The sequence below is a fragment of the Triturus cristatus genome, chromosome 3_1 (assembly GCF_964204655.1).
Source record: "Triturus cristatus chromosome 3_1, aTriCri1.1, whole genome shotgun sequence".
Taxonomy (NCBI): Eukaryota; Metazoa; Chordata; class Amphibia; order Caudata; family Salamandridae; genus Triturus; species Triturus cristatus.
Window position 1 is genome coordinate 270,092,710 of NC_140583.1, and position 14,864 is coordinate 270,107,573.

A 14,864-nucleotide genomic window follows, 5' to 3' on the forward strand; every position below is an offset into this window, starting at 1 on the left:
ACTGCTAAAATGTGTTGCCCACAGTGGCATACCCTAGCAGGGGATCACCTGACCGGAGATGAAAAAGTGAAAGAAGAGGAGCAACAGAAGTCTTGTCTTCTCCATTTACACATCCAGGATCTGGAACAACATCCCTATTGAGGTCAGAACTGTTCCGAACCCCTTGCAGCTCAGATCCAGAAGGCTGGTCTTCTCGCTCATTGCATTGAAGGTCTAGAAGAGCATCCCTTTTGAGATCAGAACTGTTCCAACCACCTTGCTATTCAGAACCAGAAGGCTGATCCTCTCCATCACTGGAACCAGGATCTGGAACAACATCCCTATCGAGGTCAGAACTGTGCCGAACCCCTTGCAGCTCAGATCCAGAAGGATGGTCTTCTCACTCATTGCATTGTAGTTCTAGAGGAGCATCCCTTTTGAGAGCAGAACTGTTCCAACCACCTTGCTATTCAGAACCAGAAGGCTGGTCCTCTCCATCACAGCAACCAGGATCTGGAACAACATCCCTATCGAGGTCAGAACTGTTCCGAACCCTTTGCAGTTCAGATCCAGAAGGATGGTCTTCTCACTCATTGCATTGTAGTTCTAGAAGAGCATCCCTTTTGAGAGCAGAACTGTTCCAACCACCTTGCTATTCAGAACCAGAAGGCTGGTCCTCTCCATCACTGGAACCAGGATCTGGAACAACATCCCTATCGAGGTCAGAACTGTGCCGAACCCCTTGCAGCTCAGATCCAGAAGGATGGTCTTCTCACTCATTGCATTGTAGTTCTAGAAGAGCATCCCTTTTGAGAGCAGAACTGTTCCAACCACCTTGCTATTCAGAACCAGAAGGCTGGTCCTCTCCATCACTGCAACCAGGATCTGGAACAACATCCCTATTGAGATCAGAATTGTGCCGAGCCCCTTGCAGTTTAGAACCAGAAGGCTGGGGCTCTCCATCTGTGCTCCCAAAATCGGAAACAACATTGCCAGCAAGAAAAGAAACGTACTGACACACTTGCAATTCATAAAGAAACAGAAGACAGATCTATTCAATGAGCATTGTAAAGCAGAACTACATCCCGTCTAATAGTAAGCAATGTACTACAAACCTATGCTTTGTGCAGCTCTCCATTGCTAATGAGCTAGTTTAACTCTTCCCAACTAGGTTTGTGCTATGTGAATACCAATATGCATACATTCATCTTAGCTTTGAAGACTGTGGTGTGCTGTCAATGGGCCAGTAACACGCATTATTGTCTTTTAACTGTAGAACCTTTGGACCAGTAACATGCATCACTAGCACTGAGGGTTGGGGCCAGGATTGTGAGCTGTTAGGCTCAGGAAGACACTGCCAACTGCGGAGTCTTCCTACCCACAGAGGTCTCAACTGTTGCTACTAGGGGAAGTAATAGCATGCACAGTCATCCATCCATGAGGTGGAACTTCCATAGGACTAAGGACTCAGCACTACCATGACCCATACAACCAGTACTGCGCAGCACTACCAGAGAGCCAGAGGGATATAAATAGGCAGCGTGACTCCTGAGGGACAGAATTGGAAGTGCACCACACTATCATGAATCCAGGGACCTGGCTGTGCTCGACAATATTACTGAGTCACAGGTCCAGAAATGGGCAGAACTACTGCTAAGCAATGGTTCCATAAGGCACAGCACAACTACTGGGCCACAGGGACCACAAATGAATAGCACTGACTCTGAGACATGGTCTATCAGAATATTCTATGAATAATGAGCCAGAGTGTCACGAGTGCACAGAATGACTACTGAGGCACAGTATCGTCTGAAGATGCACCTCCTGCAATGAAAAGGCTCTGCTGTCATTCCCGTGGAGGGGACTCACTAAGACTGAAACAGCTGAGTTGGAGGAAAGGAAGAGAAGAGGATGCCCTGGTGGCACAGTGGCCAACGCAGTTCAAATGTGCTCTTCCACATCCACCACAGAGCAGAGGATGGGGAGGAGTCTTTAAGGGTTACTAAGTCCAAACATATGAACCAGATTGAGGCCAAAATCTGTATGTTCTATTGTAGAATGGTGAGACTCTGAATGAAAGCGTTTCCTGTAACACAGCATTCTTCACATTTTCAGCAGATTCAGTCACTGTACCACATTCTTTCCTCATCTAAATCTAGCTCTACTTTTGCCTTATATATTTTTTGTATTCTTTCTATCATGCTTTCTCCAAGGCTTGTTGCAGAAGGACTATTTACATCTTTGCCCCCAAACCCTTCCTCTGACTACTAGCTGTACAGTCGCCTTCCTGCACCCTCATCGGTTCACTTTCTTGCCCCATGCCTTTCCTTTCATCCTCATTTGATCTTTCCTCCCACATCAGTACGCTTCTTTTACAATTTTTCTCCTATCCTCTTTCCTCTTTCCTTTGCCCCTTTCTTTTCTTTGTACGTACCCTCTGATTACACCTGTGTCCGTCACACTTCCCTTGATTGTCACCTCTCTCTTGCACACCTTTCCCACTTACTTTGTACCTTCATGTTGTGCTTGCTTCTCCTAGTTACTCCTTCATCCACCTATTCCCCTCTCATTTTCTTCTCTCCTGACCTTGTATCGTTGCACCACTTCTGGCCTATCTAGCTGGCCCCCTCTATGTATATTATTCTTCTCTATACCTCTCCCTTCCTTAACCACTCCTTCACCATAACCACTGCACTTCCCACCTACCCCCCTGCCTAGCTCCTCCCTCCATCTGTCCTCCCATCCACGTTTACCCATAGTTCTATTTTTCTCCCTTCTACCTTCCTCTGTCATATTATGCCCTCCACCCGCCTGCCTCTACCTCCCCATGCCCCCCCCCCCCTCTTCCGCCTATAATATTCTTAGAGGTAATTTGTGTTTTCTTTCTATTCTGCTTGCTTCTTCAGTTGGCAAAACATTAGATTTCTCTCTTGCAATTATGGTTAATTTCATAACCAGCACACTAATTGGATTGGTCTCCGAAGTGGTATTCTCGCAGGATGCTGAGGCAGGAATGTTTTCATGAGATCTGCTGTCGGTGCATTGTTTACATGTGAGATTTGCTGCCTGAATGGGGAAGAATCATATGGCGCCTGCGGGGAGGAGAGATATGCCGTGATGGACGTGCCCTCTGGGGCTGCCAGGCAGCTCCCACAAACCTCTGCGACGTTCACTGGTGGAAGCGGATATGGGGATCGCAGCATATTCGTAAACCCTTTTTAAGCAGAAGTGGCGTGGGCATGGAAACAGGCCCCATGTAGAGTGACTGGCTGTGGAGCCTGCAAAAGTGCTCTGAGTGTTCAAACCAAATATCCGTCTCTGCTTGGGTAGGTATAGAATACTACTGGCAACCACTGTGAAGGCTGACGCGTCAACCTCACTGTGAAACGGATATAGGACGAAAAACTTTGCAGATCACTCTGTCATTGTAGCCCGACCCTATACAGTGCTTAATTTGAGCCTGTGGTTTCCGGTGCTCAGCAACAGCACTTAATCATCAACACCAGCGCTTTTCATGAGCACCAGTTAAGGACACATTAATTTACAGGGAGATTAAGTGATTTGTGCAGAATCACAGGATGTAGTGCCGACTGCTGAAACTTGAACTTGGTTCTCCAGCTCTGCCGTCTGTAGCTCTGGCCATTGCACCATATCCTCTCCCCACTTCCATGGTTAGTAGCTGGTTCTGTTTTAGGTGACACTAACAGGAGAAATGCTGCAAGCTGTTTGCTGATGGGAGCCCCAGCACTCATTTTTTTACAAATTAACCACTGACCCTATTGGTGATTTGTCAGGCAGTATGTGTGGCTTTTGTGCACCTGCAGAGTGCCAAGAAGCAGGGAAAAGGCACTAGTTAAGGGGGTGTGGGAGACAGGAGACAACAGAGGTGACTAAGGAGTTAGAGAGGAGAGTAAATGAAGTTATTTCACTTTCACAATATGTTGCAAGTCCTTGTAAAGTTCTACAATCAGGATGAAAAGAGATTAACCCTGCACTTCCAGGGCAGCTCATGCTAATGATGGGTGAAGGTCAGTTACTGGTTGTTATCGTGTTCCATTGTCCATTACCTTTTTCTTGCCCCTGTCTTCTGTAGGTTGGTTGTTCAGAAAGATCTGGCAGACAAGAGACGTCTCCGGATGCCTCACAAATGTATAATGATGCTGTTGCTGTTTTAAATCCAGGCTTAGTTTGTTCATAGAATCTAAGTCTCCACGCCTAATGTTACCAAGATGCTATGTTCTGCACTCCTCCAGTTCTAGGATTTTGGTGAGAGAGTATGAGTATGTTGAGTTAAGACTTGTTGGAGGTGCTCAGTCTTTGTCACAGAATTAACTTCAGGAGCCAACAGAGTGGCAGGTGAAAGTAAACATCTGGGTTTCCTAGTTTGGATGCTTGAGTTGGTATTGTCCAGTGACGATGACTCCTTGAATCGTAGCTGGTTTGGTTTAATCGTGTGAAGCCACAAAAGTTCTGTTTTCAATCCACTGAGGCTTAGACAGTGTTTCTTCGTCTGTTTCTATAAGTGGATGATAAAGGTTTCAAAGACTAAGAAGTTGACCTGTTCTCCTTCAAAGCAGATCAAGATCTGTGAATTTTCCGCTTAGGACTGAAAATCAGCTTGAATGCATTAAAAAGCCAAGGGGCAAGGATAATTCTCTGAGTCTCTGGAAATTACTACTTGGATATTTAAAGTGAAGTGGTTCAGCTTTATTTGTTAGGTGTGACGTAGGAATGAGATAACTCACACCAAGGGTTCTTTGAAGATGCCAATGCACTCCTTCAGGCACGGATAAGAATGGAGGGGTGGAGAGCACCCAATGCCATTCAGAGTTCTATTTCCATCTGGCTATTGCTTTATTTGAATAGAAGGTTCGAACCTACACTGGGTATTTTATGAAGGTGTTATGTTATGAGACTTCTAGTTCCATCTGGCTATTGCTTTATTTGAATAGAAGGTGTGGATCCACACTGGGCTTTTTAAGACGCTGTTATATTATGTTATTTTAAGAGATTTTATAGAGCGTGTAACTGCCCAAGGGCTTCCCAGCGCTAGGAGACCAATACAATGCAGAAGTTAGAGAAGGATTACTGATACTGATGGAACAGCCAGGTTTTAATCCATTTTAATCAATTTTCAGAGGGTTGCTTCAGTTTCCAGAAGTCTAAATTCGCCTGGGAGAGAATTCCACAGCTTGGGTGCCAGATGCGCAAAGGATCTATCCCCCCCATCCGGCTCTCCTAATTCTGGTGGTTTCTAGTAGCCATTTTCAAAGAGTCAGAGCTGGTGGACGTTCTTTTAAGGTCCAGGCGGCCCATCTCTGGAATTCCCTCCCGATTTCTGTCAGAGGTCTCCAGAATCATATGATCTTTCAAAAGGCTTTAAAGACCTAGCTCTTTCCGGCGTAACTGGTCTGTGTTGGTTGGAGCATTTTTTGGCACCTGTTCTTTGGGAAGCGCTGGGACGCCTCGTTGCTGGGGGGCCCTGTTGCTGGGGCAGCTATGCGCTTTATAAATCCAATAATAAAATAATTCACAGCGAGATCTGAGGCTTCTGTTTGGGACATAAAGGCTCATCAGGTCTTTGGTTTTACTTGGGCCCTTGGTATGTATGGCTCTGTGTGTCAGACGAAGTGCCTTCAATTTAATTCTAGTCTCAATGTGAAGCCAGTGTAGAGCTTTGAGATGCTTCCTGGATGGTTTCTGTATTGGGACCTTATACAGCAGTCTTACTGCCACATTATGGACAACTTGGAGTCTTTTGATGACATATCTTGGTGCCCCCAGGAAGAGAGAATTTCCATAGTCCAGACGTGATGTGACCAGGGAATGGATTACTGTCTTTCTGAGCTGCACAGGAATACGCTCCAGTATTATGCAGAGCATTCTGAGTAATCCGAAACAGGTGCCTGCCAGTTTCTTGGCATGGGTCTCCATTGTTAATTCCCTTTTGAGCCAAAAGCCAAGATTTTTGATAGTCACGTTCGAAGTTGGTGGACTACCTCGGCATTTAGGCCCACTGATCAAAGGCTTGGGAACTGCATTGTTTCCGAGGACCATCAGCTCCGTTTTGTCCCCGTTCAGCTTCAGACAGCTGCTTGTCATCCATTCCACAACTCTTCCAGGCAGGGTGCAAAACTGTCAGATGCAGCATTGGTCCTGGAGACCAGAGAGGCTACCACTTGTGTGTCATCTGCATAAGATATCATAGAGATACCGAACTCTTGGGCTATCCGTGATAGTGGTCCTTTATAAACATTAAACAATGTCGGACTGAGGAACCCCGCAAGTCAGTTGCATAGTCTTAGAGAAAAGATTAGCTTTCATAACTTGAAAAGTTCTTCCCTCCAAAAATGATAACAGCCACTCTAGGGCTTTTTCTTGAATGCCAAGATCCACCAGTCTATTTTTCAGAGTATGGTGGTCCAGGGTGTCGAATGCCGCGCTAAGGTCAAGAAGTAGAATAGCGTCTGACCTTCCTTGGTCCAGCGTAATTTTCAATTCTTCCACCACTGCTAATAGCGCTGATTCCATGCTGTGCTGTGCGCGGAAACCCATCTGTGTGGGATGGAGGCATTGGTTCATTTCCAGAAATTCTGTCAGCACTTCATTGACATGTTTCTCTAATAATTTACCAATAAATGGTAGAAGTGAGATAGGACAATAGTTCCGTATTTGAGCAGGGTCTGAATTAGATTTTTTGTAACAATGGTTTAATTATTGCATGTTTACATGCTCTTGGTGCTTTGCGCGCCTCTAATGAGAGGTTCATGATTTTACCCAGAGTCATGAGTAGAACCTCTGTGACCTTACTAAGAACATGAGGTGGGGCAGGGTCAAATGGTGAGCCTGATTTAACCTTATCCATCAGTGATCTCACATCATTTGTGTTAATGAGTGGAAAGCGAGTGAGGGCAGTCGTGGAAGAGATCTGCACCTGATCTCTTTCCTGCTTTGTAGATGTCTCTCTCCCCATCTGGGAGGAGCTATAAATATCCATAACTTTTTTGGGAAAGTAAGTGGCTAGATCGTTACATCTTTCCTACGTAGCCTCAGCAATATGGTTGTCATGAGTTAGGGAGGTTAATGATTTGACCACTATTAAGAGTTCCTTTGATGAATTCTGAGCCTGTCTAATCTTTTACCTGTGCCTCTTTAATAATGTTATAGTAGGGTCTGATGGCTACCTTATACTTGGCTTTAAGTTGTATATCGTAAGTCTTCCCCCATTCCCTTTTAATTTTTTTTCAGTTTTTCATTAGAGACGATAGTTGTGCGTTAAACCATGGTGCCCTTTTAAGCGTAGTTTTTGTTTAGCAGTCGTTTTAGGGGTCATTTTATCCAGTGATTGTGTAATCCAGCTTTCCCAGTTGGAGTATGCTTCTTCAACCTTACCCTGTGTCTTGGGAGCCGATGAGGCTATGAGATCGCCCCATGTGTCTACGTTCAGGTTAGACCAGTTTCTCGTCTTCGTAACTACCGAAGGTTGGGGATTTTTCTTTCCGACTTCCCTATTGCAGAGTGCAAATGGGATAAAGTAGTGGTCTGACCAAGGTACAGGTGTTAGGGGAGATGCTGAAATATAAGGGTCAATTGAAATTAGTGAATCAAGTATATGTCCCTTGATGTGTGTGCCAGACATTATCAGCTAAATTAGTTGTAGTCCTTCGAGATCTAGCAACAGCCTCTTGACACTACGGAGATTCTGGTCCTCAAGGTGAAAGTTTAAATCTCCTAAAATGGTGATGTGGGCTTTTTTCAGCATAAAGCTGGCTAGAGTGTCGGTCAGACTATCTAAAAACTCCCCATAGGGGCCCGGGTGCCTGTATATTACTAGTCCTGAAAAGGTTTATGTTGGGGAAAAGGTAATGGTGAATTCGCAACTTTCACAGTCGTGGATGGGGAGGGGGTTAATGACGCAATTAAATTAATCTTTCATCAGGATGGCAAGTCCACCCCCCACCTTCCTTATATGATCCAGTTTATAGATTTGAAATCCTGGGGAGGGCCATTAAAATATCTGTGGTGGAGCTGTCATTGAGCCAGCTTTTAGTAATGAACAAGGCGTCGAGATTTGCCACCTCTAGTAACAGGCAGAGTTCAGTTTGTGTTTAGGGAGAGATCTACTGTTAATTAGGCCTAGTTTCCAGGCCCTAATCTCTGTGCGTGAGCTACGAGCATTCATTTTAAGCTCAACAGGCACTTTTATCTCAAAGTTGCAGTGCCTGCATACCTGAGCTCCCGCTAACCCACTATCAAGTTGCCAGCCCCTCTCACAAAGTGGTTCATGGGGAGGCCTGAATCTGCGTAACTGGTTACTAGCATAGATGATCCATTGCTGCTGAATTAGGGGAGGGTTCCTGGCCCTTGGCCCTGTTCGGGCGCGGAATGGCGCAGACTGGCTTGCCTTTGGTGTCGCTGCGCCCACTGTCCAGCCTTCATTTTGAAACATCAAAGGTCTAGAAGCTAGACTGCTGACCTCTGATGCCGAGTGCACTCTATGGTAGAGAGGGTTAACTCTACCTCTCTACCGCACCCCATGGTGCCTGCCTGCCTGCTGGAAAAAGGAGCACCCACTCTCGCTACCGGTGAGTAATTCACTAAAAATGATAGCACATTCAAATTTAATTTAAACAACTAAAACAGTTAGAAAAGGGTTAAGATCCTGGCATAGATTTTGAGCTATAGGTATGCTGAGGGACACCTCTTACTTCTATGTTCGGTCTCCGCTCTGCGCCCGCTGCCCAGCCTTCATTTTTAAGCATCAGAGGTATAGAAACTAGACTACTGACCTCTGACACCGAGTGCACTTTGTGGTAGAGAGGGGTAACTCTACCTCTCTACCGCACTCTATGGTGTCTGCCTGCCTGCCGGAAAGAGGAGCACCTGCTCTTGCTACCGGTGAGTAATTCACTAAAAGTGAAAGTACATTCAAGTTTAATTTATTCAATTAAAACAGTTAAAAAACAGATAAGATCCTGGCATAGATTTTGAGCTAGAGGTACGCTGAGGGACACCTCTTACTTCTGTGTTCGGTCTTCCGGTGGAAGATGGTTATTCCATTTAAGCCAAAGCCATGTTGCTGTGCTGCAACCATATGTGAAATTGGTAAATTAGCAAGGTATGTAATTAGATAAGAGTGATGATCTGATTGCTAAAACAGCAAGGATGAGCAGGAGCCAGGGAGGATTTAATGTTCCTTACTTTTGGACTTTGCCTTTTCTGAAGAATCACCCCCAAACGTTTTGCCTTCACTAGCTTGTACTCTGACACAATTTTTGTTGGCTTTTAGGACTCTGTGAACTTTACTAATGCTAACCAGTGCTAAAGTGCTTGTGCTCTCTCCTTTAAACATGGTAGCATTGTCTTACACCCAATTGGCACATTTAATTTACTTGTAAGTCCCTGCTAAAGTGGCACTACATGTACCCAGGGCCTGTAAATTAAATGCTACTAGTGGGCCTGCAGCCCTGATTGTGCCACCCACTTAAGTAGCCCTTTTAAACATGTCTCGGGCCTTCCAATTCAGCCTATGATTGCAGTTTTAAGCTGCCATTTCTACCTGGAAAGAAAAGCTACTTGCCAGGCATACACCTTCCCTTTTAAGACAGAGGGTAGGACCTATAGGACAGGGTGCAGTGTATTAAAAAAGTTGCAAAGTTAATTTTAACTTTTACATGTCATAAGTGAAAAACTATTTTTCCCTACTACAAGGCCTGCCTCTCCCATAGGGTTGCATTGGGTTAGCGATAACTGTCAATTGGGAGCAAGTTGGAATGTCAAGTTTGGTGTCTAAAAATGTGTAATTTAAAAGCCTCTTTAAAAATAAAGTTGGATTTTAAATCACAATTCTGAAAATACCACTTTTAGAAAGTTAGCATTTTCTCATCCTAAACATTTGGTGCCTGCAGCCTGTAACCTGGGTCACATCATTATGTATTACTCCTAGACAGTGAGACAAAGGGGGAACGGGTGTTGGCAGGATGGCTCATCTTTGACTAGGAGGAGTCACATACCACACTTGCACATCACAAAGATTGTGCTTGAGCACATTCACAAAGGGTTTGACACTATTTTTTTGTGTCCCCAGATTCCTGGGAGGCAGGAAATTACAACCACCTCTGGGAGTGTAACGCTCCTGAACCTTCTCCTACTTCAAAGCTGGCACCAAGTATAAATAGTCAACCCTCAGACCCAATTCTTCATCCTGTGGATACTACAGAAGAAGGACTCCCTGCTGCTTGAGGACTGCCCTGCTTGCTGAGAAGGAAGACTGGACCTGCAGCCTTCATCACAGGCTGAAGTGACTCCAAAGGTCAGCTGACTGACTTCTTGCTCTGAGCTACAGGGACATGACAAGCTCCAGAGGCCTCCCAGTATCTGCCTTAATGACTAGATCTTAAACTGAACCTGTAACTGGAACTGCCCGAGCCCTGCTGGCATCTGCTGGCGTGGATGTCTGATCTCCAAGAGGTGCCTCTCAGGTCCTAGACCCTTGGTGTGGCATCGGTTGAGCTTGCTTCCCAAGAAAAGGAGAAAGCCTGAAGTTTTGGGCATTCTGTGACTGTTCATGTTCAAAATCTTGCAGCCCGCACCATCCACCAACGCAAAACTCCAGTGAACCTAACTCTTCATGCCATAGCGACCGCCAGTGCTGACAGGCAATGCGAGATCTGCACTTTGCACTACAGTATCGACATCCCGAGGTGAATGCCAACGTATATCTCTAGCAACGATCGTCTACAATGCCAGACAGGACCTTCGAGCAACAGCGATGACTGTCCGCGACACCCATCCTACTCTTCATTCTACTTAGCCCCCTCCACCTCGAATGGAACTCTTCGTGCTGGGCTTTTGAAGGTAACCCTTTTTGGAGTGACTAACCTGGTCCCTGTATTTGGCCCATGCTCCATCGCATTTGTCCTGAACTTGTGACTTTTTCTGGGTTGAGACAACCAGATAACCGAGAGTGATGCATTTTGCTTTTAGGCACTGTTTCACTTAAGTCTTTAAAACTACATATCTTCAGCTCTACTGATTTCGATTGTTGTTATTTTGATCTCAAATCATTTATTCAATTTTACTCAATTTTTCAAAATTGGTGTGGGATTTTTCTTGAGCTGTGTTTTCACTTTACTACTATTTGAAGTGCTGCATAAATACTTTACACATTGCCTCTAAGTTAAGCCTGACTGCTTTTATGCCAAGCTACCAGAGAGTTAAGCACAGAGAGTTAAGCAAAGGTTAGTTTGAGGTTTGCTTGTGTTTCGTCATAACCCAATTTCTAACAACAGGTTTATTTAGTGACTTTAGTAATTCACCCTGACAAGGATTGGGAATATTATTTGTGGTGGGATCCCACCTCCTCAACAAATACTCCAATTTCTTCCAGAACTGACATAAGGTTTGTGAACAACAGGTAATATTGCTAGGGGTGGGCGTAACCTCTGTAATTTACTGTTGCATAATTTTGATAAACTACAGCTAAATTATGCACAAGTATGTGGAATTATGAGAGGATTGTAACCCAGCATTTAGCACCATTTTCTTCGTAAAAAATGAACCCTTGAACCCAAAATTGACCCGGAATGCATTTTGTGCTGAGAAAATAGCACTACATGCTACAGAATATGAAGAGAAGCAGCCACTTGTTTTCACTAAATTTGTTGTTCCTGTGCCCCTGCCGTAGAATGTTCGCACCAAATTACTCATAATTATGTGAATGGGCATGATCAGGTAATATTTTTGTCAGTGCGAAATTACTGAAATTACTCCGGAATACCTAAAATTTCACCCAGACCTAAATAGTGCCCATTTTACATCTTGTGAGTAGGTTCTGAAAAATGATTGCTCTTATTTGGATATTTCTAAATGTGCTAGTCTTACCCTGGACCCTGTTGTACCTTCTGTGTACAGTCCTTGACGGCCACTGGGCATTAGGATGACAAGGTTAGCGGTTTGTAGGGTTTCAGTTAGGTCTAGTTTAAAAGCTGTGGTAATTGATAGCATCACAGGTATTGTTCCCATTTTTAACTCAAGATATTTTATTTGATCAGGCTGTTTTGATACCACTCAGATGATACAGAGGGACCTTCTTGGGGAGGGGGATGCATTGAGTGACTGCATTCCTATGTGGGGATCACCTGTGCCTCTGTGCTGCTCCAAAAGGCCCCCCTCTTGGTCACACAATATTTGCCCAAGATAACTTACAGTCAGCAGCTTCCAAGATGACCTTTTGTGACCAGGTGTGCAGAAGTCCTGGCAAAATACACCCTCCATTCATGAAGTCTTGCAAATAAGGGGACACCCGCTGCACATTGTGCTGGAACAAAAGGTGGACCTGAACAGTTTCTGAGGGACCCAACCTGCTTAAATCCCAGACAAGATATAAGTTCGGAAGTACTGACCCATCACATGAAATTCACAGCCTCTTTCTGACTTGAGAGCTGTATAGTGTTTGTCTCAGCAGGTCTTTCATGAACTGCCAGGCCTAATATCTTATGTCTGTGTTGCCTGATGGAAAACTCTGCTGTCTAAAGCCTGAGCCAGTAAAATCCCTATAACCCAGCGGATGCCACTGCAGTTGAAAAGTTGAGTTCCTTGAGAGACAGTTCTGCCGCCTCGTGAAATATGCAAAACGTTTGTGAATGCACAGCTACTGAGCATGCACCATCTACCAAGTCTGAGGCGTAGATGCATTTCTGGCAGGTGCATAAATGTCAACAGTGCAGCAGGTGCAGGGACATCATGACTTGGGGACCAAGCCCCCACTAAACCTAACTTATAGCTATCCTAAGAATCAAACCAGGGAGAGGCCCAATTTTCACTGGAGCCCATGACACCCTTTCTACTCCTCTGGTTTCTTGGAGGTTCAGTGCCGTTGTTTCATGCATGCCTATAGACTGGATTAAGGCTGGTGACTCCATATTCTTGAAGCCTACAATGGCCTTATTTCAGCTGTCTCCTGCCTAAAATTGCCTCTACTTCAATATAGGTCAATGGGAAAAATACATTCCCCTGTTTTTTTTTCCAAAACCTCCCTCTTGCATCTTCTGAAAGGTTGGCGCGTATGCTGTTTCAACCTCACCCAGCGTGCAGTGGCACCTCACGCAGGTATGGGGTGCGCGAGGCATTCCTTTGGTGTGCCTGGATGACAGGAAAGCATGTCAACGGGTAATTGCTGAGTCATCTTCAGGCTGCGGAGCGCTCGGCGGCCATGCTAATGACGTCACCACCGCAGATCCCTGACAAATGTTCTTCCGTTATGGCTGTGGTGATGAAGCGCGCGCTCCTTTAGAAGAGCTCGTCGCTCAAGAATGCTGCCGGTTTGTAGAGCTTTATTGCTGCAGTATGACTCACTGAATCAAACTGCAGCAATCGAGGAAAGACAGTGAAAAGTTTATTTCACATTTAATGTTATGTTGAGTGGATTGATCATAGCGAAATCCGTCTCACTTACCAGGCACAAAATGATGGTAATTCTTAAGCCTATGGAGTGATTCGACACCTGCAAGTATTATTAACTGAAACGTTAGCCACTGAGGATATCACTTCAGAACGTCCCTCAGGTTAGACTGGGACAACAAGGCCTGGGCGCTAAGATAAAAGTGGGCCCCATTAGCAGCTGAAAATAGGTGCCTCACCTTTTCAAATCAGGGCAGTTTTGATCTTGTAAAGGCACTCTGGATACGTGTTTTGCATGGTGAGGGAGACTGCATAGATGTGTGTTTGCTGCAGGCAATGCTTGTTGGAATAGTAAGGCAATCAACAGTAAAAAACGGACCACTTGACATGAAACAGCCCACAAACTGCAAACACACCCAACAAAAACAGCCCACACACTGACCTATAACAACGGGTTCTGCCTGATTGCCGATTAGGCCACTATATCCCTGGCAGTGGCGGCTGCTAATGAATAGTACTGGGGGTGTTGAGGGGGTCCGGAGGGCATTAGGAAACAAACTAAATTTAACTTACCTGCTGCCCCCTCTCCTCAATCCTCGGCGAAGCAGGAAGCACACAGGCTCCTACACTCCCCTAGCCAATCATGACGCTGCTGTCACCAGCATGACAGCAGCGTTGTGATTGGTCTGAGCGCTCTGGTTTGGTGCTCTGACAGAGAGTGGGAGCCTGTGCATGTTCTCCACCCAGGCTGTGGTGCAATACAGCCAAGTAGAGAAATGCTAAATGTACATGACTATTTGGCTAGCCAAAGCCAGTGCAGAAAAATAAAGTGATAATAACATTGTGAGAGCAGCGAGGCAACCCTCCTCCGCCTTAGCGGAAGAGCCGCCACTGGTCCCTGGCAGTGGCAAGCCACCACAAACAACGTGTAGTGGGCGGGTGGAGGGAATGCATGAGGTGGAGCAGAGGGGTGTTAGAATATATATATTAAAAAAAGCGTACCTGAAGCCGATGGCCGCCTCCCGCATTGCGCTTCCTTTTATCTTCCTGGTCCCGCCAGTCTCTGAGACAGACTCCCATCCAATCCCTGCGCTACTCTCCCTAGGAGAGCAGCGCAGGGATTGGCCTGAACGGACTGAAAAGACGCTGCGCTCAGGCCAGGGAGTCTGTGGGGGTTTATACAGCACGGCTGTTGAATGCAGCCGGGATGGAGAAACCTAAGTGCGCATGTGTGTTTTGATCGGCCTGAGATGGCTGGCCAAACACATATGCGCACTTAGAGAGTGAACATGGCACCCCCCTCCCGTGCCACGCCCGCCCCTCCCTGCACAAGCTGGCTCAGAGCCAGCAAATGAGAAATAAAACGATGCTAGAACATCGTTTTATTGTTCATTTGCTGGCTCTGAGCCAGTCACTGGGGCGACGCGTCTCCGCCACTGCAGAGGAGACACCCCTGATCCCTGGTCTTCAAACCTTTATTTCAC

The 14,864-nt window shown here is 45.6% G+C and overlaps 1 protein-coding gene across 12 annotated transcripts in view; it reads left to right on the top strand.

Moving 5' to 3' along the window:
• LINGO1 (leucine rich repeat and Ig domain containing 1) overlaps positions 1 to 14,864 on the top strand; it is a 3,568,664-nt gene that overhangs the window by 3,457,074 nt on the left and 96,726 nt on the right. Inside the window, exon 2 of one of the 12 annotated variants that reach the window (XM_085643855.1) lies at positions 10,067 to 10,836. The exons of the other annotated variants lie outside the window; for them this stretch is intronic. Coding sequence (XP_085499981.1) covers positions 10,687 to 10,836 — 150 coding nt within the window. The 5' untranslated portion in view covers positions 10,067 to 10,686. The remainder of the gene's footprint in view (positions 1 to 10,066; positions 10,837 to 14,864) is intronic. 12 annotated transcript variants of the gene reach the window in all.